The 27,429-nt window shown below is 42.3% G+C and overlaps 1 protein-coding gene across 8 annotated transcripts in view; it reads left to right on the plus strand.

Moving 5' to 3' along the window:
- Positions 1-27,429, plus strand: part of PRKN (parkin RBR E3 ubiquitin protein ligase) — a 1,400,595-nt gene that overhangs the window by 545,256 nt on the left and 827,910 nt on the right. For all 8 annotated transcript variants that reach the window (XR_011388432.1, XM_051855168.2, XM_051855165.2 and 5 more), the window contains one exon: positions 6,961-7,079. Coding sequence is in view for 7 of the 8 variants with exons in the window: in XM_051855168.2 (XP_051711128.2) it covers positions 6,961-7,079 (119 nt within the window). In the remaining variant the exon portion in view is untranslated. The remainder of the gene's footprint in view (positions 1-6,960; positions 7,080-27,429) is intronic.

Raw genomic sequence — 27,429 nt, forward strand, 5'->3', positions numbered from 1 at the left:
AAACTTACTCTATTTGGCTTTGAATCTTGTTATTTATTTAAACCTAATCCTTAAATCATGTTTCACTTTACAGTTTTGTCTTGGCACAAGAGGCTTCATTGTTACTCACAAAATGAATAAACAAATAAATAAATTGGTAACAACAACAACAAAGCAGGCAAAAGCATTAGATTTACTCAACACTTTTTCCTTGCCAGATGAAATTCTTGTGAAGACACATTAATTAAAAAGCTTGCTCAAAAACTGGGAATTAAGTTATAACTTTTAAGAGTAGCTTTTCCTTGGAGACTGCTACTCATGTTTTAAATGTACATGAGCTGGCTGGTTATGTAATTCTGAGTTATTTGTAATATGGCATAACCTTGGTTACTCCACATGACCTAAGTCTCAGACGTGTTAAAGCATGGAATAGTGCAATTGGATTCAGCCAGAAGCAGTAGCCAATTAGACAGGACTGGTGTGAAAAGTGTTTATGTGATAGCTGTCTTCCTTAAATATCTCAACATGATCAATTTTCAGAATCTTCCTTCATCCCCTTAACATTTAATTTTATCTAATTCTGTATGAAATGTTTTATTCATCCTATGTATCATTTTTTATGATAAGCCAGAGTTAATGCTCTTGATTCCAGATGTGATCATGTATCATTACTAAGAGTGTGTGAAGTTGGTCCAGTGAGTTTGGCTGGTAGGAAGGTGTCCTGAACATTTGATAATTGTGGTTGCGTTCTTTTTATGTTACTTTTTGGCCCTTACACTACCATATCTGCTCCAATTTTGAGAACATTTCAAATATAGGAGAATGCTTTGACCTAGCAAGTATTTATTGACTGTTTACTAAATTCAAGGAACTTCAGTAGCTATTTGGAACAGAAAAAAGTCAAGTGAAGTGTTCATGTGGGGAGGTTGTATCCATAGAAAGGCAGGATGGGTGTGTTAAGTATGTGAGGCTTCCTGGGCTGGGGCCTCATAGTGTCCAGGAAACATGAGGGAAGGAGCAAACCACCCCAGTGGCATGCAGGACAGTAGTCACCTCACAAGCTGTGAGGTGAGCAGGTGTGGGGGTGGTTGGGTACCTCATTCGGCTAAGTGATTTCCCGAGAGTGCAAATGGTGGCTCTCAAGAGGAAGATAGCAAAGGATTTCCAGTGAGATAATGAAGGCTGAGTTTCACCTGCTCAGTTTAGCTATTCTCTTCTCCAGTAATTTATAGTAGATTGAACTGGGCGTGATCAGTTCATGTCACCATTAGCCACATGTGGTAATCATTCTGATTACCCAAAGTAAGCTTGTGCAGAAGAGGTGATTCAGAGAGTTCATATTAAATGGATTTTGTGTGGAGCCATTTCAGACTAATACTGTATGCATTGTTAAAACTAGAATATTGTTTTTTCTTCTTACTATTTGTTGAGCTCTTTACTTAGTGTAGGGTTAACCTTATGACTATAAAGTAAACTGAAAGTAGATCATTGTAAAAATTGAAAGGGAATAAGAGAGGAAGGAGGAGGAAGGGCGGAAGCATGGGCAGGAGGGAGGGTAGGGTGGGAAGTATCAGTATGTTCCTAAATTGTATATATAAAATACATGAAATTTGTTTACCTTAAATAAAAAAAACTAGAACTAATGAATAATTACGGTCACTATGAGGAAGAATAGATTCTCTCTCCACAGTGTACAAAGGTGAGCCTGCTGGACTTCAGAATGAATACTGATTTTGTTCACTTGTTATTTTCTTATTGTCTACTTGGTCCACAAGGTCTATATTTCAGCTAACATGGTCAAGCCTTGACTGAAGGGCCACCATCCAGAAGTACAACAGCACTAATTCTGGCAAATGATGGGGAAGAAGGTTCTCAGAGCCTCTGCAGCTGTCTCTGGCCAGATCCCTGTCACAGCTGTTGAAATCACAGCAATAATTCTGTTGCACAGGTTTGTAGGTGATGGCCACGACTCAGGTTACTAAGTGGCCAGGAGAGGGGATAAGTTGAGGGTGATAGTGGAATTAATGGCACATACAGAAGTGCCATCCTTGATATTAAGAAACAAGGACAAATCTAGGCAAGAGGGAAGGAACTGGAACTACTAAGAGCATCCCTAGGCAACATGGGAGGATTGGCAAAGGCTGTGAAGGATGCTTCACACTAGGGACGTCTTCCCTAGTGCCCATTCTGTGGTACCGGGATGGTTAAACTGTTGGAAGGTGATAAGACCACACTGGTTCCTCTCCTACTCATACATATTGCTGTTTAGGAAAATGGCCTATCTTTACGGGGAATTCTTACAGGAAGTAGTGTCATGCCAGCTAGACCTTGAAAGTATGGGTTGGATTTCAAAGTTGCAGGTGGAAGTGAAGATGGCCCGAGTGTGGCCCATGCATGTGTGGAGAACAGACACCCTTGGGGTGGGGAATGGGCACACAGCAGCACAACAGCCGTGCTGTCCTCAACACTCCCCATCGCCACTCACCTGACCCAACTGTAGAGCCTCAATTTCAGACCTCCCTCTTTTACTAACGCTGGCTTTTATATCAGCACAGTTAAGCACAAGCTGTCATGCTTCTCAGGATGCCAGAAGGGTTTCCCTAGCGTTGCTTGTTGTCTGCACGCCTGTAGAGGAAAGGAGGGAGGGGCAGCCCGAGCCTGGTTCTTCATTCTCTTCTGTGCTGCCCACTTGCAGCTATTTAAACATAAGTTCCTCAAAGTTAATGAAGGGAAGTCATTCCTCGTCTGGTTTCAAGCTCTCCACAGCCACATGTGGCTAATGGTGACATGTAATACACATGTGTGCAGGGTAGTGCCGATGGCACAGACGTCCACCCGTAGAGAAAGCTCTCTCAGACAGCCTTGTTGCGCTGTTTCACTATGTTCATATGTGGCACGTATCATTCTAAATCAGTTGTGCCCTTGCTGCCCTACTCTTTTATAACCCATCCATTCTGAACACTATTTTGTCTAGGTATCAAGTATGTTAAATGTCATCCTCTCCCTCCCTAGGAGACTAATCACGCAGGCAATTAAATCCTTGATGCTCTGCGACAGTCAGTGATGGGAACTTCAGAGGTTAATGAAAAGTTTCATTAGGATCCAGAATGGCTTTTCCTAAGTATCCATATGTCTTATCAAAACAGTGTCTCCAGGCCTTCAGCCCATTATCTAAAATACTTAAAAGAAAAATGATAACTTCGATGATTATGCTGGCTTTTCAAAAAGAGAAAAACCAAAGCAAATAACAGATATTCTTTTTTAATGCCCTGTACTTGGTACACTGGGCATGTTCATGCTTTCAGTGATTCTTTAGAAAAAGAAAAGAAAAGGGGAGAGAGGAGCATTGAGCCTGGGCTTGTTAACAAGGCAGAGTGGATGAGCCAAACTCAAGATGATGGGACTAAAATGTGAAGGAAAGGTGGGGACCCCGTGGGTGGCCCCTGGGTGGCTCACCCTTGTGAAGGGCCCTGAACTGACTGTGCTTTTAACTTCTTTGCACAAGAAGAATGAACTGCCGAGTGAGTTTAGTGTCCCTTACTGGTGAAAAGCATCGCATGAGCAGATTAACTTTCCTGGCATGGATAGGATGGTTATGGGAGCTTGTTCATGACTTGGAGGACTTGGAAGAACTTATTAATCATGAGCAGGCTCTCTAGGAGCATTTCAGAGACTGGTTTGACCAGTGAGCCCACTATTAGGGCTTGACCCCTCTTAACATATTGCAAACCACTGTAATTGCTCTGTATAATATGCCCAATGTGCACTTGGTACGTCTATGAGTAGAACTACTGAAATAACCAACTGACTTAAACATCTCTGTGGTTTAATATGAAAAGAAGTGCTTGTTTTTAGGGTGTTGAAAGAGTGAGGTCTGCAACTTAATTCCAGATGCTGCAGCCTGGTAAAGTGTATATCTGTATTTATGCACAAAGGCTCACACAGAGAGTCCACCCAAATGTGGCAAAGTACTCACAATTGATGGGTCACAATGAATAATGGGATTGTTTTATAATTTTACAAATATTTTTCTAAGCTTGGAACTTATTTGATAAAAAGAAGGAACTCTTATAAACACAAATATAAGCTATTCTGACTATATAGGTTAAAGAAGGGAACTACCAAACAGAAAAGTGAATTAGGAAAGAAAAGGGATTTTAAGGCCCCCCCAAAAAATGAAAGGGAGATTCATGTTATTGGCCAGGGGCAGCCATATACCCTTCTAGGCTTTTCAGGTCACTCATCCAACCACCTTGCCGTTCCTTTAGGAGTTATGACCCCATATGCAAGAGTTCCTGCCTTAGGCCCTCTGGCCAGGCCAGCAGGAACATTGCCCAGAAAACTGTCAGGGGGTTATTTGTTCGTATTTCTATCCAGTATTATTCGTATTTCTATCCAGTACTCTGCAGGCCGCAGCGTGACACAGAGAAGCTTGCCAAAGTTAAATTGTGTTGTGTAGCCAAACAGGAGGGGAAGGCACCCGAAAGGGAGTGCTCAAGGTTTACCCGCAGCCCAGCTGCTTGGTCGAGTGAAACCAACAGCTTGCAATGTGCCGCAGCCAGGACTGGCCTGACCTTGATCTTCCTTAGACTGGTTATTAATCCCCAACTTGAGCTGGCTCTGGGAAGCAACGTGTAATAGATTGCATGTCATCTTTATGCTTCTGGGGCACAGACATTGGCTTGCAGTATTTTCTGAGCAACTTCTCAAGGACTTCGGTGAAGGTTGTGGCCTGCACAGGCGGCAGGGTTTCCCGGCCTTCACACTCTGCCTGGATAGAGCACTCGCTGAAACAGTGTTTCCCCAAGGGAGAGAGCAGAGTCCTTGAGTCTCCTGCTATTCTGAGGCACTGCTTTTAATATCGTGACACTCACTCATTTGCTCTTGCAGCAATGCTGGTGGCTTTGCCACCCCGACACCTCTTTTGAAAGCTTTGTTTTCCCTGGTCCTTTTCTTGCTTTTTTTTATTGGTTAATCTACAGTAGGTTAAACAAAGTTGTGAAGTAAGATTTGTTGCTATTGCTAGCAAAGGTTTTACAGGAAGGGCTCATGCCTCCCTCATGAAGCTCTTTCTTAGAACACACTAAAATTGTCACAGTTCTTGTGGTCTGGATGTCCTGTGAGTTTCTATGGTGCAAATACTTCTATGATGGTAATACATGGTTCTGTGTTACATTTATGATGGATGCAAGCACTTAAGAATATGTTTTATGCAATTATTGGCTAATGATGTGATTTTCATAGACTCAAATATCTTATTCGTTAAAGCATTAAAACTGCAGAAATGTGAGAGGGAGAGGTTCGTCATCAATGCAAACATACATTTATATCTGATCTCCCCCTTTGCACTGGAAGCTCAGTGTTAATCTCTGGAGAATAACAACTGTAAAAATCTACTGCAACTACATGATAGAATTACTAAACGATATATTTATTATATTTCACATTATATACAAAGTATTGTCACCTGTAATATTGGTAAAGGTGACTAAACAAATGACAATACAGTGTGTTTACAAGGGCCCTTTTTTGAAATGTTTTATTTATTTGAAAGGCAGGACAACAGAGAGAGAGAGAGAGAGAGAGAGAGAGATATGGGGGGCCGACAGAGAGAGAGAGAGAGAGATGTTCCATCTACTGGTTCATTCCCTAAATGCCTACAGTAGCCATGGCTGGGTCAGGCTGAAGCCAGAAGCCAGGAACTCCATCCAGATCTCTTACTTGTGTGCGGGACCCAAGTTCTTGAACCATCACCTCTTGCCTCCCAGGCTGCTTATTAGCAGGAAGCTGAGTTGGAAGCATAGACAGGCCATGAACCCAGGCACTCCAGTATGAAATGTGTGCAATCCAAGTGGTGGCTTCATCCACTGTGCCGCAAAGCCCTCCTCCACAGAGGCTGCTTTTATGCATTAGTGAAACAAATGGAGCTACCTAAGACTTCAGAATTCCTTATTGTTTTCTCATTATTTGTGTATTAATTATTTTAAATAGATAATAAGCATTTTGGAAGCTTAAGATTTTCATTCATAATGTTAAAAATGTTATATATTATTTCTAGATGCTTCGATGGTAATAGTAAAATTAAAAAAAAAAAAACTTTTATGCTGTAACTCAACACCAACAAAGTAAGTAGTAAATGAAGGAACTATTCAGTAGTTTTAGAAACTGGGACATTTAGAAAGATGGTGCTTCTGGGTAAAGTTAGTTCTCTGTAGACATGAAGACCATTGAAGAAAATCTCCCCCGGTACACAGAGGAACCCTGTCCCTGTTTGGTGGTATTTGCGAACATGATTGGAAGTGGTTATGGAATTGTTTTCATTGTTGTCATTCAGGTTTTACTCTTGAACATGTATTTTTAAATGAATTCTTGGTGATGAGAGAGAATATTAATGAAATAAAAAAATACACATCTGCACGTGGCTGCTGGGTCTGTTAAGCTGCCAGGGCTCAGGTCTCTTGTCTTATCCTATACCTGTGTGTTGAGAAGCTTTCCCTGGAAACCCAGCAAATGATGAACTTATCACTTGATGGTGAGAAGTGGGCTGGTTTGTCTCCATGGATAAGATATTAAGAAGGGGAGTCTGGAGCCTTCACAGCTCTGTACGGAGCCATAACACAAACTTTGGGAGCAGTGATCTCTCAGTTTTCCATTCTTTTTTAACAGCATAAAGTGCATTTAACTTTGCTGTGTTGCAAATGCACTTGGCCAGCTCTCTTGGTGGCAGGTTGATTACTTTGCTGAGTAAGGCACAGGGTTGCTGGCATGAAACAGAAAGGATTTTCTACTTTTTGAGTATAAAACTAGATTGTCTGAATTGAATTCTTGTATTCTTATTGGAACATTTATTCTACTAATGTTTCAAAATGTTCCTGAGGAGTGAGTTCTGAAATTTGCTTCTAACAAACTTTTGAAGAGAGTTTCTCATCTCTGTTTGGACTCAGAGTTGATTGGCTGTGTTTCTGCTTTTCCTCCCAGCAGGTAGGCCAACCTACAACAGCTTCTATGTTTACTGCAAGGGCCCCTGTCAAAGAGTGCAGCCAGGAAAACTCAGAGTTCAATGTGGCACCTGCAGACAAGCGACCCTCACCTTGGCCCAGGTAAGAAAAGGGTGTCAGCGTGAGACAGCCAAGCAAAAGGAGTGCATGCTACCAGAGTAGCCTCTCTGTGTTTCTGATCATGCGTTGCTCATAACTGGAAACAGAAGACAGTGATGGGCACTGATGCCTGAAGCTTTATTTCTATTATGCCGTTGTCTTCTAGATTTCTTTCTACTCTGTAAGAGTTTAGGAGGTGCCACGCCATCTTTGTTACTTTAATTCAGTCCTATTGAAAGGAGGCATGGGGACTGCTTCTGTAGCAAAAGGAGATTGGGTGTTGCTAGGGTGACATTTAGAAGAGAATGAGAAGGAACCTACTAAGCTGTTGGGAATATTTCACATCATGATCTGTGAAATGTTGGCATGGTTATGTATGTGTGTACATCAAACTCCACCGGACTGTTGAAGATTGGTGCACTCAAGGTTGCGAATGTGTTACTCCTCAATAAAAGAAGTGAAAAGGTGGGTTGTGGTCCCACTGACAGGATGCACATGGAGCAGGAGTGGAGTCTGCTGCTTGGTTTTCTGCCGCCTGCCAGCCAAGAGCACCTCTGTTTTGGAACAGTTAGGAGAAAGTGAACGATGGGTAATATCGCAGGACCCATGAACCTCATGTGAAATTTGGATTCCAGTGTCTGTGAATATAGTCTTTTTTTAACTTTTATTTAATAGATATAAATTTTCAAAGTACAACTTTTGAATTATAGCAGCTTTTCCCCCCATAGCCTCCCTCCCACCCACAACCATCCCATCTCCCACTCCGTCTCCCATCCCATTCTTCTTATCAGAACCCAACCCAGCTCACTTCTGTTGCTTCTGATTGCATCTGTATGGTGGGAGCAAAGTGAGTAATTGTGCTAAAGACTGAATGGCTACACAGCCTGAAACATTGAAGCTCTGGCTCCTTAGAGAAGAGGGTCTCTGACACCCAACATAAAGCATGAGGCAGTGAATGCACAACTCTATGCAGTGACCCTGCAGAACATGAGGTGGATGCAGCGGTAGGTAGGTGATGCAGGGCATTGGGTCAACACAGCGCTCTGAGCACACCAAGAAGGTGTAGATGACAATGGGATGGGACAGGCAAGTGCTCAGGTATAGGTAAGTACCCAGGTACCATGATGGGTAGCATTGGAATGATGCATCCTTTGGATTGAAGCTGGTGACAGCCTTAAGGCCAAGACGGTAACAAAGAAGCATTTTGTTTGGCACACAAGTGAGGAGCTGATGGCTTGGAGAATGAGAACCTAGGGCATTGTGAAAGGACTCAGGAGATCCACCTAGTAAGGGAGTTCAGGGCTCCACTGCCTGCCACCCAATGAAATGGCAACACTACTAAAAGGTGTGAGTCAGTATTTCCCTAGGATACAACATGCCAGCTCTTTAGGTAGCCCACTTGTGGGAAATACCCGCTCTTGTCCACTCAAGAGATGGACCTGGGATCAGGGAGTATAGTGAAAGTGAGAATTTATTAATGGTCTTGCAAGATCAGGTAACTGATGGGCTGGCACACCGTAGCAGTTACAGCAAGTGAGTTAAATCCTGGCACGCAAGTCACTCTCCGATTCCTCCATGGCTGAGTACTGTGGGGTATACAGTCTTCCAGATGTCACCCATGTTACAAAGTTGCCTTCATCCTCCATTCTCTGTGCCTTAATTCCCTCTTGCATGTTGCCTGCTCCCTAGCATCCTGTCTGCCCAGGGAGTTTTGCTATGCCTGCAGGTCAACTAATAGTAATTTTCCATACTGTGTTAAAAATAGACCACCAGATGTTTTCTTACAGGACATGTGAAGCCAAACCAGTACCCAGGTTGATCCTGACCAATTGCAGTGGGTTTTGTTTTGTTTACTTTAAAAGATTTATTATTTGAAAGGCAGAATAACAGAAAGGTGGAGGAAGAAGAAGAGGGGGAGGGAGAAGGGCAGAGGGAAAGGAAGAGAAGTCTTCCATCTGATGGTGCACTCCCCAAATGGCCACAAAGGTTGGGGCTGGTCCAGACCAAAACTCCATACGTCTCCCACATGGGAAGGGACCCAAGCCCTTGGAAGCTGAGTTGGAAGTGGAGTAGCAAGGACTCATATTTGTACTATGATGTGGGATGATGCTGGCATTATTTGCAGAGCTTAACCTGCTGCACCACCATGCTGGCCCCTGCAGTGGACTCAACTTGGATGTGATTGTGCAGAGCTGCTGCCTAGCACACATGCTGCTCTAAGTATCACGGAAGTGTTTTTTTTTTTTTCCTAATCTATTCATTTCCTTTACCTTTTCCAATGCAATCCTAGCCTTCTTATTGGATTTGTACTTGAGCCCTGATTGGTGGTGGATCAGGTGCTGGATAGGATATACTTACACTGACTTGTTGGGCTTCTTTATGGTATAGCAACAATAAATAGTACTGAACTGCAAGCTACATTCTTTTTATACTTTATCTCATTTCATTACTTTATAACAAAACTCCTAAATTAAGTCCTATTAGCAACCCAACTTTAGATTGGAGAAAAGTGAGGCTTAAAGACGTTAAAGACACTTTTCCAAGAAACAAGATCTTATGAATGTGGACTAGGACTTTAAACCTGGGCTATGTAATCCAAACTTTAAGCTCTATAGTTATTTTTTAACCTTTTTTTTGTTATAGAGATAAACGTATACACTCAAATATGCACAGTGATTAGACAGGTGATTAAAAAAAAAACCTAGGTCCAATGTGGACAGTAGAGGTAGGAGGAACAAGGGGAAAGGAGAGGCTGAGGCCATGCCTGTGAGATAGGTTCTGCCACTTGGTGTTGAGCTGTGAGCTGGAGACTCATTGTGGCTGGATCTTGCTGTTGTCTTAATCAAGAATAATCATAAATCTGGAATTGTATATGAAATTTCTCATTCTCTGTAGGAGGAAGTAGAAAACAAAGTGAAAACTCAACCCAGAGCATCTGTCTGAATTTATCAGTCCCAAGTAGCACATTGCAGAGATGTTAACAGTGTTGCTTAGCAGAACCTGGCACACGGTGAGCACTCAGCAGAGAGAAGGGGCCGTGGAATGGCAATGTGGCACGAGCTGATAAGGCGGATCCCAGAGCCAGATTGCCCCAGCTACAGTCCCCACTTCCTGCCTGTGTCATCTTAGGGATGTGGTCCACTGGCTTAGTTGTATCTCTTCCTTAGTTGTCATGTAGATTTTTTCTACATGAAGAGTCCTTAGCACAGGAGTCTGAACATACTACTTAGAAGTATTAAGGGGTTTGTGAGTGTTATTCTGTTGCTATCATTCATATGTATACATATATGATGTCTTGAAAATGTTCGTGAAAATGCCTACTACGAGAAAACTACAAACATATTTGTAACAAAAGAAATCTTTTAAAATCTTTTTTCCTTATTTATTTGAAAGATACAGAAAGGGAATGAGAGAGAGAGAGAGAGAGAGAGAGGATTTCCATCTACTGCTTTAGTTCCCAAACCCCACAACAGCCTAAGATAGGTCAGGCCAAATCCAGTATCTCAGAATTCAATCCAGTTCTCCCATGTGGGTGGCAAGGACCCAAGTACTTGAGCCATCACTTGCTGCCTCCCAGGGTGTGCAACTACACATTGTAATTCTACCTGTGATGAGAGTGAGCTGCCTCTCATGGATGAGACTGTCATTTAAATCATGTTTTACATTTAGTATGGATCTCAAAACACATCAGCAAGAAGGTGGCATCTGTCTCTTTCATGATGCTAAGCATCAAGAAGTTTTCGCTTCCCCTTGAGAATAAATTAAGAATCAACTTGGTACCAAGTTTTCTTCCATCTCCAAATCAAAATAACCTCTTTATTTCATGGTTACCTTGACTGGGGTTTTGAATAAACACAAAATATCACTAACAAATATGAACATTCAGGGACTGGTGTTCTAGTATAGTGGCTTAAGTCATCGCCTGTGACTCCAGCATCCCAAAGGGTGCCACTTTAAGTCTTGGCTGCCCCACTTCCTATCCAGATCCCTGCTAATACACATGGGAAAACAGCAGAAGGTTTAACCTCTTGGGCCCCTGACACCCATGTGGCAGACCTGGATGAAGTTCCTGGGACCTGGCTTCTGCTTGGCTCAGTCCTGGCCATTGCAGGCATTTCAGGAGTGAACCAGCAGATGGAGGATATCTCTCTCTATCTCTCTCTGTAACTCTACATTTCAAATAAATTGTTCAGAAACATAATGATACTTCCTACCCTAACCTCCCTATGTTCCTAATTCTGTATATATAAAATACCTGAAACTTGTATAACTTAAATAAAATTTAAAAAATAAATTAAGTCTTTAAAAAAGAAATCTTAGAAAAGAAATATGAGCCCTCACTTGTCGCTCCCCCTCTTCGTGGAGGAACGACACAGGACCCTGCGCTGTTCTTTTGTCTGCTCGGCCCTCCCCGGGTTTGCTGCTGGTTCTTCCCGGGTTGGCTACCGACCCTTCCACCTCCGTGGAAGGGCGGTTCCCCCTGCCACATTCCCCACTTCCGCAGGGGAGCGGCACACCGCCGGCCGGCTCTCTCGGGGGCTGATCAGGTGTTCCCCTTAGATGTTCCCCTTAGATGTTCCTGGTGCATGCCGTCTCTCTCCTCCTTTATAGTCCTCCTCCGCCAATCCCAACTCTGCTACCCACACGCCGAGTACACTGCTCTCCTCCAATCAGGAGCAGGTCCTGCTGTTTATTGGTTGAACTGGAGGCAGCTGTGTAGAAGCTGTTTCCTCCTCTCCCAGCGCCATATTGTGGGAGAGCAGATGCATAGAATAAGTCTTAATTCCAGTAACTTAGTCTAGTCCGGGTTGCTCCCCACACTCACTCAGGAAGCAATGAACAACAGCTGATAGGAAACCAGGCGTACCATCTTCAGCTACCCAGTCAAGGGTTGCACCCTGGGATCCATGAGGAAATGAGACAGGCTGCGACTGAGAAGGGGGGTTGCTGTATCTGCTGGTTTGCTTCCTCTCTATTGCAATCAAAAACAGTGAATCAGGTAAAACTTTCCGTGATTTAAAACAGCCTGCTTCACTGTTTCTCTCCAAGGTGTCCCTAAGGCCCATGTGTGGACGTGGAGACTCTGTCAGAGGCTGTGCCACTTGTCAGTAGTTGTCTCAGGGCTGGTGAGCTGAGTCACATCCGTAGCTGAAAACAAGGGTCTGTCCCTGGAATTCCTTCTCAGGGGCCCCTCCTCTTCTCACCCAGTGCTGACAGTGCCCACTCCTGGTCCTCCTGGTCCTCCATGAGGTACCCATCCCTTTCCATCATCACCATCATGGTCATTGGTCACACCCTAGTGGGCTGCTGCCTCTTCAAGTAAACAAAGCTCCTGACATGTCTTTCTCATAGGAGTGGGCTAAGGCTGTTGTAAAGATATTGATGGAGGAAAAACGCCCATTGGCTGTAAGAATCATTAGCAACTAGGATGGGTATGGAAGTGAGCCGGGAGCATGCGGCCTATTGTCCTGGGGTACCCACAGTCCTTCAGGACCCTTTAGTTCCGATCATGGCTACAAATTATTCATCCTCCCAGCACCAATGCTGGGAAGCCAGAATTATCCACCACTAACATCCTTTTGTTTGCACTCAGTTTATTAGTCTTAGAATTAATCAGAAGCCAGGAGATTATTGCAGCCAAGAACTTAGGATGATTTTTTTCCCTCTACAATCACTATAATTACTTTATCTCAAAAAGAACTTTATCTTTGCCACTCTAATGAGATACTCTCCCATGAAATAGCATTATAGCTGAAAGGTTTCTGATGAGAAATGGTGCAATAAATAGAATAAGATGTAAAGTGCCTGGCATGATAGATTTTGTTTAAAATTGGTTTATAGATTGGGGACAATTTATGTGAGGAAATTTATTAAGAAATATAGTATAAATGTATAATCATTCCTAAACTTAATATTTGTTACAGATTAATTGTTGGTCAGGAGTCTACTTGCCTCTCTTATTATCAAAGTCTACTCTCACATCTATGTAATTAATTGAAGTCTTGGAATACATTTAGGTTTACTTTCTGGTTTGAACATGAGGGACTTTTTGCCCAAGTATGCATTATTCCCCTCTTCCTCACTGCAGATTCAATTGTGATGCATTGGAGAGTTTTTTTGAATATAATGAAAGTTATTACCAGTTATTTTATGTTATTTTTCTTAATAATTTATTATTTGAAAGAGATAAAGCAAGCAAGCAAGAAACAGGGATCTTCCATCTGCTGGTTCACTTGTCAGATGGCTGCAACAGCCAGGACTGTTCCAACCAGGAGCCTGGAACTTAATCCAGGTCTCTCACTTGGGTGACAGGAATTCAGGTAACCATCATACCAAATGCCAGCCTCTGTTTTACTTAAAATTTTTAGGGCATTTTGTTTGACTCAATGGGAAGGGTGTAACCAGTAACCACATCCTCTTTAGCTTTGTGTTATGACCTTGGCTTACACACAAGGTAGTCTGTGTGTGAGTCCATCTCATGCCAAAGCTCCAGGACTGACAGTGAGTGAAACACATCTTCAGACACCAGGCCCTGCCATGTGTACTTCTCCCCTCCCCTCCCACCATCTGCTTTGCAGGGGATTTCCCTTAACTCTATGGGCTGCTCCCCCCACCTCCTCCTGCAGCCCACCCCATTGGCTGTGTCCTCTGTGTCCCCACAGTGTATCCCAGCCCACACTAAGCATGCTCATTGCACTCCTGGGATAGCCAGGCGGGGGAAGCTCACACACTGAAGACTGCCTTTCTCCCTTTTACTGGGACCAATACTCGGAATAAGGCCAATCTAAGGTGAAAACAAAGAAATAATAATAACCCCTCAAAGCATTAGCATGAAGAATTCTAAGTTTGGTGATTTATTTTATATTAATGCATTATTCATTGTAGCTTACATATGTATCACACACCATGTGTAAATTCTCAATGTATAAATGGCCTACTTAAACCATCTTGATCCATGGGGCCGGCATTGTGGTGCAACAGGTAAAGCCACTGCCTATAGCACTGGCATACAATATAGGCACTGATTCAAGACTTGGCTGTTCAACTTCTGATCCAGCTCCCTGCTAATGTACCGGGGAAAATAGCAGAAGATGTCCCAAGTCTTTGTGCCCCTGTACCCATGTGGGAGACCTGGAAGAAGCTCTTGGCTCCTGGCTTCGTTCTGGCCCAGCCCTGGCTGTTGCAGCCATTTGGGGTATGAACCAGCGAATGGGAGATCTGTCTCTCTGCCTCCTGTCTCTCTGATAAATAAAATGAATCTTTAAGAAAATATTGATACAAACCAATTCAGAATGTCAACACCAGGCGGTATAAGCCATTTTGGGGGTTGTAAGCATTTAAGAAAAGGCTGCTGGTGTCAATGCCTAGGCTTCAGATATTCCTCACATATTTTTCAACTCTAGCAACCACCTCCAATAGCTGCACATGACGTTTCCAATTCATTATCTTATTAATTTTACCAAATTTATTAATTTACCACAAAGTTTTAATGAATAATGATTCTGGAACATTCTATGTGGATTTCTTCAAATGTTATGATTTTTATTCCTTGCTTGGTTATGCTTAGAATATTAAATTGCATATTTTATTAGCAGATTTTAAGAATGTTCAGCTTGTTGAAAGCTAAGGATTTATAAGTGACTTTATCTTTTTATGAAAGTTTTCTTCTTGAATATATTAATGCATATTTTCTTATAAGTATCATCAAAATATCAACATTTTATAGGTGAACTTTTTTTTTATACCTCTTGCTTTCCAGTCTTGCTTTTTGTTATTTTCTGTTTCTGCAGAATGATTTTTTAAAATTTACCCACCATTTTCTCTAAAAGACTTAACCAAAAAAGCATTTCCTTTAAGCTGTCATAAAGTTTATTACATCTTACATTGAATATAGTTATCTTCATGACTTCCAAAGAAGTCTCAAGTCTTAGCTAAGAGGTTTAGAGGTTTCGTCCAGCTAAGGAGCAGGGAACAGTGAGACTCCATCCACCACCTGGAGAAGGTGAAGGCGACTGTCCTGCGGGTCCTCCACCCCGCATTCCAGCTAAGGAGCTTGGCTAAGCTCCTTGGATTGTTTCTGCCCTGCTCTGTGGACACACAGACAGGCCCCTCTGCTGGGGAAGGACATAGGGGAGGGATCTGAAGGCCTCAGCACACCCCATGACCATGGCCTACATTTTACAAATAATCTAATTAATGAAAGCTTGAACAAATGTTGGTGTTAGGTAAATTAACCATTTGGTAATAGGCTTTAGTTAAACTGATTTTCATCATGTGGCCTGGAACCAGCTCCTGCAGATGGCCACGGGACAGACATGGGTAGGGCACAGCTATTTCATTTGTTCAAGGACATTAGTTTTCAGGAAAACTTGATGTTTTATTGATTCCCAAGATTTCTCCAGTGTGTAACTGAGACGCTAGTGGAAGAGCCATAGAGGAGAGAGGACATGGTGGAGGAGGTGGATGTCTCAGGGGAGGAGGAGAGTGAAGAGTGGATGGGCATCCCTCAGTCAGTGTGGGGTCATGGGCAGAGACCCCCATGCTAAGCCTGGGGAGGGGAATGGAGCCCAGACTCACTCTGACCCTGGGAGGTTCTAGGGTGGGATTTGCAGATTTTACTTGTAAATATACAAGAAGTTCAACTAAATTTGAATTTCAGATAAATAGTGTAAGTATTCCCCAAATCCTGCATGCAACATAACTGTCTTAATTTTCACAACTCACAGCATGTTTTATCTGAAAGTCAACTTGAACTTGGCTTCCTGTAGTTGTGTGACAACACTAATTCTGGGACAGTGCTCCGCCCCTCCACTGGGGTGTCTGTGATTTGGGGCACAGAGAGTGGGAAGGCCACTGTGTTTGCCCTGGGGCATGGAGGGGAGCTGGATGGCAGGCAAAACCACCGGAGCCCACAGACATGGCTGGGCACTTGTGTGTAGAACTCTCCCCAGGTTCTAGAGAAAGCTGGGTGTGGGGGGGGCACTCATCCTCCATTAGGGGAGCCAGCCACAGCTGTGTGGGCCACAATTGCATCTTGTATATGGGACTGTTTCTGGAGAGCTGGTATTAATTCTTAGTAAACCAAAGACCTTCTCAACAGAAAGATAAAGGAACCTATAGTATGTTCTCATGGACTGAAAATGAAATTAGTTAAGAATTTGCCCTTTTACATTAATGTGAGCACTTAATAAATAGAATGAGCAAAATGTGAAAAGCATAAAGGTGCCTAGTGAAATAAGTAACATGGTATATATGAATATAATTGTTTTAGAAAATAAATAAAATGTTATATGTAAATTTATCTTTGAAACAGCAAAATCTGTTCCAACTGAGCTCCAGGCTGCTTTAGACCCATTCACTGCTCTTCACTGTTACAGAAATTCTTACTTCGAGGGCCTTTTTCATGCGTCTGATATTTCAGAGCTAAAATTGTCTCTGGTCCTAAGTGATAGTTGGAGTGATTTCAGTTAATTAAAGCCCACAAAGTTGGTGACTGGTCTACTGTTTAATCCAGCTAAGGATTTTCATCTGGGCCAGTGGGGGTCGCCTTTCACCGCTCGCTTGTTTAGGGGCCTCTCTGTAACTGGCTTTTTACAGCAATTATTTCACTTAAAACTCCTTAAGAAAAAATGAGAGAAAGAAAGCAGTCTTGTACATGCAAGTTCCCTGAGCAAGTGTACCCTTAGAATGAGCATACCTTTAGAACAGGCATACTTTTAACCACCAGTCCGAAAGTTCAGTGTGCTGACCCCTGGAATGCTGGGTGGAGGACCTGCAGGACAGTCACCTTCACCTTCTCCACGTGGTGGATGGAGTCTCACTGTTCTACTTCAATACCCAGCAGTGTTCCTGACCCATGCTGCTACTTGTGAAATTATCAAAACAGTGGGCAGAAAATTTAAATCACATAATCGTGAAAAGCAATTTATATTTTTTAAAATATGATAATTTCTTTGTTGTGTGTACGAATGCCTATAATTTATTCGCTGTTTTCCATAAACGAAGATCCAAAGCCAGCCATTTACCTATAACATCTCATTTAATTGTTATGGCATTTGAATGGTGCTTTTTTCTAATTTTCATCGATATGTGTCATTAGCACAATGAAATACAAATGCCAATATTACTTACTTTTAAAAGATATTGGAAGCTGTGCAACGTCTGTCAGCCGTAATATGTGGTCAATAATTTAATTTGAAATTGGTTGAGCTACTTAGAATTTTATTCATTATGCAGGATAATACATTTAAAATATTTATGAGAAATGTTTGTTCAAATGGTGTAGAATGTTTTGACATAACCACAACCCACAAATATTTATAAATCAAAGAAAAATCAGGTTTCCGAAAGAAGATTTTTCACGTATTTTATTATTTCATTTTGCAGTTGCTGAATGATGTTTAAAAGTGGGTGCTTTGCTTGTTGTCGAGCAAGGCTGTCTCTTGTCAGGGACAGAGCACTCACACAGCAAACATACTCCTATGAGCACATTCTGGTGCCTTATATACCCGCAAAGTTCCCTGCCTTTACTGGACATTGCCCTCTGTGGTGCAGCACTGGGCACCATGGAGCCAAGGCTGTAGGAAGGGGCAGGTGATGGTGGGGGCTGCAGTGCCTATCTCTTCTATCTAAAGTGATAATTCTTAGGAGCCTCTTTGTGGGCTTTTCCTTATTCCTCAATACCATAATGTGGTCCTACAGCCACCACTAGTAACAAAGGGACTTGAAAGTCAAGTGTGTACCAAAGGGAACAAGAACAGCCATGCTTTGCTTCAGCCATTATGTCCTCCCTCAAAATAAGAGATCAGTTAGCAAGAAGTAAGGGTGAGATGGATGTCAGGGAGACAGAGGCGGCCGTATTAGCAAATATGTAATTCCTTAAGATCACTTCCATGAACTCATCAGTTTGATTGCTGAGTGGAAATTATGTTGTATCACTGTGCCTATGTTAGACATTTAGCCAGCCTTGAACTTTTGTCTATAAAATGCCACTAGTCTTCAATGGCTATTTCTGCATACAAGTATAGCTTCCTGATTTTCTATAGAATGAAATTGATATGTTACCCATCTGAACACTTGGAAGCTTTATCAGGAATTGTAGAAACAAAAAACAGGTCTTTAGGAAAGCAGGTTAATTTATTTGTTTTTTGTTTGTTTGTTTGTCCTAGGAAATAAACGGCTCAAACACTTCACTAGGGAAAGATAAATAGAATGTGATATCCTTTTCTTGTTCCACAGTAGATCCTTTACCGATGCTCTATTAAAAATAAATATATTACCTAGCACTAATAATATGTATGGTGCAGGAAAGTCACATTGAAAGTGCTCTCTCAGATTTAGGCAAGACAGAGCAGAGCAGAACTGAGCTATGCTTTTGCATTATTTTACAGAGCTTTTGTGCTTCATGCATGCATGCCGTCTTCCATCTGGGAATATCAAGCTACCTGCATAAATGTGTCATTAAAGCTGAATGGGAAATGGAGAGGTTAATTGACTTTACTTGGGTCACACAGTGAGAAAGAAACCAAACTGAGAATTAAATCCAGGGAACCGGAGCTTAAATTCTCACTGAAAGCATTTGGATTGTGTTACATTCGCTTTCTTACTAGCACTAGGGGAGAGTTGAGACTAACCCTGTAGTCTTTCTTGAAAAGAGTCAATTTTGCCACATTTCCTAAGGTGGAGATAAAGATTCAGGGGCTGGACCAAAGGTGAAATGTGGAGTTTTCCTTTAGTGAAGGGAAAATGTAGGAGGATGTGGAAAATGGACATCCTAGAAGCTGAAGGAGAAGCTCTCATAGATTATAACTTTGTAAATGAGTAGGTGGACCAGCTGGTCGGTTGTGGAGTATCACACTGATGAAGCCAGGGTGTATGGTGTGAGCCCTGTGTGGGCCACGTGTGACTCTGGACATGAGTAAAGCCCTACGGTCACTTGTTAGTATGGTTGGACTAAGAGTTCTCCCAGCTGGTTCCGAAGAAGTATCTTTCTGTCTAGAGTCAGAATGTCTCAGATCTTTTGTGTTGAAAATCTTTAATTATACATGGAGGAATTCATATTAATGTAAAAAGTCATCTAATAAGCATACACTGACCTACTGCCTAGGAAGTGATTTACAATGAAGTGATCATATAGGGCAGTAATTTAAAGCTGACAGCATCATCCCAGGGACACATGAACTCCTTTCTCCCAGTATGTGTTAAAAACAAATGAGAAGCTATGTTATTTCTCTTTGTTACTGCAAAGGATGTCTTGATCTAAAGTAGTTCAGGTGAAGATCAATGTAAATAAATGTGATTAAAAGCCATATAAGTTGTGTAGTATCACCATAAACAGATAAACTTTGCATAAACAGTATAGGAAATGTGAAATATATGAGTTTACAAAGTAGAGTGTAATCAAATGTTTAATAGGCAGTAACTTGGCTACCCCTGGACTCCATTCCTTCAGGCTAGAGATATACTTTGTCCACGTTTGTGCTTATCATTCTGCCTGATGCATAATATTGTTCAAGACGTTTTGTGGAATAAATGAAACATTAAGCTAATGGCATCCCTGTATGCCTTGGCCTACTCGTAATGTTAGAGAAGGAAGAGAATTTGCAGTGATCTAATCTAAATTCTCTCCTGATATGAGAATAGATCTTATAAATGAGAATACTTAAAAAATTCACGAGAAAATAGAATTAAAAGGAAAATTTACTTGGGTACAAAAAATTCTGAAATCCTGTGCGTGGTTTTTCATCATACACCTTTACCATGAACTTTTTGAAGGCCCCTTGTAAATACTTGATGTTTGGAAGTCTGGCTTAGAGCAGCTGTGCTAATGGAGAGAATTGCTTTCTAGATGAACTGTTTTCATTCATTGCTGAAGAGCTCTAATGAAGAGAAATCTGGTTTTGCCTACAACTTCTAGTTCTGCTCTTTGAAAATAAATCCGAGGAATCTTCCATCAGCTAGCTCTTCATCCCTTTAAGGCAACTGAAATGAAGTACTTGCTGGTCTTCCTTTCTCCGCTAAACTTATGAGTCAATGTGAGAAAGGGTCAGCTATTCCCTTGCCTCAGAGAAATGTTCTAAGAAAAAATTGGAAGAGAGGAATCTGAAAGAAACATCCTCAGATTAGAATACAAATATAGCCTGAGCTTGGACCAGTAGAATGCTTTTTTTTCTTTAAGGTTTTATTTATTTATTTGACAGGAAGAGTTATAGACAGTGAGAGGAAGAGACAGAGAAAGGTCTTCCATCTGCTGATTCACTCCCCACATGGCTACAACAGCCAGAACTAGGCCTATCCGAAGCCAGGAACCAGGAGCCTCCTCTGGGTTTCCTATACGAGTGCAGGGGCCCAAGCACTTGGGCCATCTTCTACTGCTTTCCCAGGCCATCGTAGAGAGCTGGATCAGAAGAGGAGCAGCTGGGACTAGAACCGGTGCCCATATGGGATGCAGAGGATTAACCTACTGCACCACAGCGTCAGCCCCAGAAGCAGAATGCTTTTTGAACTTGGATGGACTTCCATACACAGGCTTGGGCCAATAAACAATATCTTTGAGAGGAAGTCAAAACTGTCAAAAGGTAGAAGAGAGGATATACTTGAGGACTTCTTGGAATAGTGATGGAGAATTAAGAAGAGTGGTTAGAAATGACAATTCAGAGGGAACAGGTGTTGCAGCACCCTGGCCAGGCACTGAGATGAACATAAGAACTGTTCATGTCACAGTAAGTTGAGCCACTTGGGCCTTGATCCCATGTGATTTTTATAAAGCAGCTCCCAGCAAGGCCAAGACGAACCTTCTACTGCACAGCTCACCATGCTGTATCTGAAGGTAATGCTTTTTTATTGATGATTCTTTTATGTCTTCCTCAAAGGCAAATATTCTGCATCCTCCTAGTGGTGGCAGGATCAGCCAGGACCAAACAGATAACTATAAGTTTCAAATACAGTTTTAATTCAGAAGTAACAGTGTTCCATGAAAACACAAACCAACCAACTAAAATCCTTTCTGGGGACTCGTGCTGGGCCTCCGTTAGGCTTGGCACCTGCAGGAGGGGAAGGGGTTGGTGTCCTTATGTCTTTCTCCATCTTGAGCTTGCATGCCTACTCTGCTGTTTTGATTCCTTTGGTTTCTGATGTCCCAGCATTGAAGCACAGTGTGAGAGCTGAGGAAGATGGCATGGGAAAGTTCTTGACTGACTCTGTCGTGGGATGTGTTTAGGCCATCAGCGGTAGGTGAGTGTGAAAAGCACACTATGTCATTGGCTCTCACATGCATCATTGAGAAGCCACCGTGGGAAGTTTTAACCTTACCTCCAGAGATGGGCTGCTGGGTTTTCATGGTTCTCCATCCAGCTTTTCTCTATTGGAGTCTCCTCGGTCGGTCTTCCAGGATGTCTTCCCAGGCAGCACATGAAGTTGTTTTAGTGCAGCTTTTCCTCGTTTTGCATGGGACCCCTCAGACCTATGTCTTTTGTTTTAAGCAACTCTGGGATCGCCTTTTGAACCCAGTATAACTATACCAGGAAAGAAGCTGTCCTGTGAAATTGACCACGTGGGATTCAGACCGAACCTGAACTCACTCTCTCTCCCTTGATGTGACATGCAGTTGTCACATCAGGCTCTCTGAGCCATTCCATCAAAGCCCTTCTCTTTCTCTCTCGATTTCAGATGAAGAATGGTGGCCCTGTGTGGTACAATGTTGAAAGTCACAGTGCAACTTTGCAAAAATAAGTCACCTGCATATGTTGCCTTTACTCAGCCCTACCAAACCAATCTGCACACGAGGGGTCTTCGAGAAGTTCACAGAAGAGTGGAACTTGGAAGAGATAAGCTTATTTTGGTGCAATAAGTATTTTGAAATCTGTATATAGTTTTTTCCCTTCATAATGTGCATTTTCTGTGAACTTTTTTGAAGACCCCCTCCAACAGACAATATTGGTGAGGGGTTTTAAAAATTGTACCATGTGTTGGGCACAGGATGTGTGGGATCTCTGTACTTTCTGTTCAGTTTTGCTGTAAGCCTAAATTATTCTAAAAATTGAAATCTAAAACATTATGACTCATTGGATTTTGCGTTTGTAAATCTGCACATTTAATCAGTTCTTCTTTGGTTTATACTATCTATTGTATTTCATGCTCCAGTTGACATTTCTAATTTAGTATTCCGTTACATAAGCTAAATCTGTGAAACGCTTAATAGTTTAATGATGTCTTCATGCAAATGGTCTTTATTGATATGATAACTACATGAACTGGTAAAGGTAGGCAAAAATATTATTTTACATCTGAGAAAACTATGTGAGGTTCATAGAGAATAAGAGATTATTTTTAAAGAAGCAGTATAAGATGGGGCTCTAACTGAAGCCAATGTTCTGAAAAAAAAAAAAAAATAACGTGAGTTTTCCCTTTCTGCTCCATGGCCTCTTCTCTTAGAGAACTAAATATCTTTAGTTGCACATCATTATTTTTGACTCTACTTGCTCTGTAGATTCCCCGAGGCATTTAAAATATTTTAAATGTGCAAAATCAGTGTCATCTTTTTCTTCTAAGTTGTTCATGTATTTTCTTTGATTCTGTTTTGGAGACTTCATTTGTGTTGAGTCTGTGGATCCTGCTGACATGTTCTTTGCTGAATGTCAGGTTATAGATGTTGCAGCCATCTATTACATTCCATCTCATGGTGTCAAGATAATAAGAGCTGAAAATTAGCTGAAATGTGGACTCTTGATAGCAAAGAGCTGCTCTGCAGTCATCTAGACTGAGCTGTTACTAATCTTTCCAGGGGAAAAAAGACGATGAAGTTACATAGGGAATGCTGGAACGTGGCTCTCTTAACCGGAACTTGCATGTTTCTTACTGTTTTCTTAGTTAGAATACTTGTGAAAATGACTAAGTGACTTTAGTTTTCATTTGCAGCAGTGTATTAAGCCAGGAATTTATTTTCTTGTGTTTGGAAAAGTATGACTTTGAAGGATGAGGGATAGAAGAATAGTTTAGTTCTAATCTCGGGCTCTGGGGTCTGACATTTTGGCACAGTGGGTTAATGCTGCCTGCGACACTGGCATCCCATATGGGAGTGCTAGTTTGAATGCTGGCAGCTCCACTTAGAATTCAACCCCCTGCTGATGTGCCTGGGAAAGGCAGAAGGACTTGGACCCCTGTCACCTGTGGGGGACCCAGATGGAGTTCCTTGCACCTGGCTTTGCCCTGGTTCAGCCCTGAGCATTGAGAATGTTTGTGGAGTAAACCAGCAGATGGAAAATTCACCTTCTCTGCCTCTCTTTTCTTCTCCCCCTCCTCTTCCCACTCCCTCTCCCACACTACCTCTCCTGCCTCTCCATCTGTCAATCTGTTTTTCAGGTAAATAAATCTTGAAAATAGAAACCAAGTTCTGTAGTTGATTCTAGTGTACCATTTAATGGAAAAATTATAAATTTGCCTGCTACAAATTGAGATATAGTGAGCATCTGTTTTCAAGTGGCTGTGTGTTGTATTGAACTTGGAAAATTTGGATAAGCCCAGAAAAAAGCTCTCTAAAATTGGAAAATGTGTTGTGGCATGTAGTTTAGGTGAAATATGTGCTAAATAATATCACAAATCTAGGAAAATATCTGTTTATGTATTTAGAAGCAGAGCCCAACACACATTTTGTAGCAATGTCAATTCTGTCTTTATTAGATGAGGTTTTATTAAGGTTAGAATAGAAGACCAAGGTAGTTGGTAGCACTTTTTTTATATACAATACAGTTTGTGTATAAGAGTTTTGAAATAAATGTCTCATTTAGGAGACAGAAATGGGCACTCTTACAAAGTGGAGAAAATTGCTTTGCTGTAAGTTTCTCCAAGATTTATAGACAGGTACTTCTCAATGTTGCCCATTCCACTCTAAGTTTGAAGATTTCGGAATCTTTAAAGCAAGTGTGAAATGTATACCTGTAACTTACTTCAGTGAGAGATCAGGATGGAAGGAGAGCTAAAGGAGGGAAATTTTGGAAGAAAGAGAAGATGGTGTACGTGTTGATTCCTTCACTGGACTGGAAATCTTGAGAACTCTCCTATGACGTGATCAGTAAGACTTTTGCTTGTTGAAACTTTGATTTGATTGGCTGAAAGCACAAATAAAATATATGATCTTGGATATCTGCATAAATTAGCAGAAGTTGGCATAAAACTTCCCCTATTTAATACGGCAGCCACTGGCCAAATATGACTCTTCTGGTTTTAAAGAATTCCAATTTAATATAATTGAACAATTTCTCAGCCACAGGAGTCATATTGCCAAGGCTGTTTAGGCACTTGCCCCTAGTACCTTATACATGTAGAGTAGACCTTTATCACAGAAAGTTATACTGGGCAGCACTATTCTTATTGGTCAGAGAAATCTTCTTATCGGGGGTATAAAATTTTAAGTCTATTTCCTAGAACTAAAAAGAAAAAGGAGCAGGAAAATTAGAAAAGAGTACAAACATTCTTCTGGAATGTTTAAAACGATACAGTGATTATTCAATTATCCATTAAACTTAAGATTCTATTTTGATTCACAATGATTAAATTCTCCATTAAGGAACAGTTATTGCAATTTGCTATGTAACAAGCTGTAGGGATTCCCCATGGGAAGGCCAAAGCACTGCTGCCTCTCCAGGCTCCTAGAGAGAGTGGGGAGCCTCATCACATCAGGGAAGCTGCAGTTGCCACGTTGTAAGCTCCACAGACAGCTTTGCTGTGGCTGCCCCAATGCTTCCACCTTGTGTGTTAACAGGCCAATGGACAAAGCCCAACATCTCAGAGTGCCACGCCCCGCCTCCTCTCTGTAGGCAGTGGCCTCCCCAGGCAAACAATGGTGTGTAGAAGTACAGAGGAATAGAGGAATAAAGAGAAGATATGGGAGTCCTTTTAAAGTCTATGGAAAATGGGGGCCGGCGCCGCGGCTCACTAGGCTAATCCTCCGCCTTGCGGTGCCGGCACACTGGGTTCTAGTCCCGGTTGGGGCGCCAGATTCTGTCCCGGTTGCCCCTCTTCCAGGCCAGCTCTCTGCTGTGGCCAGGGAGTGCAGTGGAGGATGGCCCAGGTGCTTGGGCCCTGCACCCCATGGGAGACCAGGAAAAGCACCTGGCTCCTGGCTCCTGCCATTGGATCAGCGCGGTGCGCTGGCCGCAGCGCGCTGGCCACGGCGGCCATTGGAGGGTGAACCAACGGCAAAGGAAGACCTTTCTCTCTGTCTCTCTCTCTCACTGTCCACTCTGCCTGTCAAAAAAAAAAAAGTCTATGGAAAATGGATAATTTTATTTTGGTGTTAGCTTGTTTTTGAAATCCATGCATAGATTTTTCATAATACACCTTTTCTCTGAACTATTAGAAGACCCTTCATATGTGACACATTCACACTATAAATTACTGAATGATTTAGGATCTTAGCAGATATAGGGTAGCTCCACTGAGCTTCAGCAGAGACTTTGCATTGATCCATCAATTGCCTAAGGGGTGGTACGCCTGCAAGTGACAGCCTGTGGTTATGCATGACCGGCTAGATTTCAGAAAACACCAAAACTCTTGGCAGGGGTGGAGATGTTGGGGGAGTTTTCAAGGCAGAAACAGCACAAGCAATGTCCCTGAACAAGCAAGGCATGGTGTGGTAAGAAACTAAGAAAGGATGAGGTGGGGAGTTGGGAAGAGAAATGTCGAAGAGGTGGCTTGAGAACTGTGGTGACTTTCTCAGAGTTCCATTCCCATGTTAACACTGATGTTGATGACATTTGTTAAGACATGGAACCCTGAGACAATCAATAGGTTTGGTGTCAACATTATGGAGTTTGGTTTTGGAAATTCTGGGTTTGAGCTACCAAGTGGTGATTCAGGGTAAGCAGTCACATATACAGACTTGGTATATTATATGACATTTGTCCCAAAATACACTTACAAGTTTTCAATCTGTATTTAAAAAAAAGCCTTTGTACTCCTTGCACATTCTTGTTTAGATGCAGGGATGAGCCCAGGGCAGCTGGCTGAGGGCTAATGACCTACCACCCTGTCTGTCAAACTCCTGTTAGATTTAGACCATGCCTGGTTGCCAGGTGCCCCCTTGACTTACCATGACTGCACTGGTTCGTGCAAGTAACCTTCCAGTGAATTGACTGCTCTAGACTTCTGTGTGGGTGGGGGCATGACATAACTGGGTCAGGGATCACTGCCCCGCAGGCTGAGCCAGTGCCACATGAAAAGTAACGTGTCCATTGTATTCTACCAGTTTATGTTGGATGAGATCTCTGAAAACACTACTTCTCATCAAGTTTGCTCCCACTCGAATTGTGAATGCAGATGGAATTATAATGCTAAACACAGTGTCTGAACTCCAAGCAACATCTGTGTTGTATGTATTTGCAACAGCCACAAAGAGACCCAGCTTACCAGTAATACAGATGATAACTCCAGGCTCTGGCCTTCCCGGGTACATATTGGTGAAATAAGGCATTTTCTATGTGATTCTTCTATTCCTGCATTACCGTCTGTGAGATTGGAGAACAGAAGATGCTAAGGCAGGCAGGCAGGCAGGCAGGCAGGCAGATAACTGGTATTCATGCACATCACAGGACTAATGTCTCACTGATATCTGATTTTACCAAGTGAAGAATTTATTTCCTATTTTGGATAGCAACATTACCGAGTGCCTCTCCCTGTGTTAACACTGGCAAAACCTTTACCTTTTTTGAACTTCTTTTCTCGCCTTTCAATTGAGAGGCCTTGGCTATGCTATTTGAGCTCCTGCCTCCCAATCTCAATGTGTCATGCAGTTCTTCCTGCGGCAGGGGCCTTTGGGAGCTGCTAAGTAGAAGTAGAATGAAAAAAAATGTTCAAGAGACAGTTTTCTCATGTCTGATACCTGTGACTGCACAGGGACCCTTAGATTCTTTCCTTTTTAAAAAAATATTTGGGGGGAAAGTACTGTGGCATAGTGGGTTAAGTTGCCTCCTGCAGTGCCAGCATCCCATATGGGTGCCGGTTTGAGAACCTGGCTGCTCCACTTCTGATCCAGCTCTCTGATATGGCCTGGGAAAGCACTGGAAGATGGCCCAGGTCCTTGGGCCCCTGCACCCACGTGGGAGACCAGGAAGAAGCTCCTGGCTCCTGGCTTCAGATCTGTGCAGCTCAGGCCATTGTGACCATTTGGAGAGTGAACCAGCTGATGGAAGACCTCTCTCTCTGCCTCTCTTTCTCTCTGTGTGTAACTCTTAATTTCAAATAAATAAATAAATCTTAAAAAAAAAAAAAGATTTGGGGCCAGCACTGTGGCACAGTGGGTTGATCCTCCGCCTGCTGTTCCAGCATCCCTTATGGGCACCAGTTCAAGTCCCAGCTG

Source organism: Oryctolagus cuniculus, chromosome 5 (assembly GCF_964237555.1).
Source record: "Oryctolagus cuniculus chromosome 5, mOryCun1.1, whole genome shotgun sequence".
Lineage (NCBI taxonomy): Eukaryota > Metazoa > Chordata > Mammalia > Lagomorpha > Leporidae > Oryctolagus > Oryctolagus cuniculus.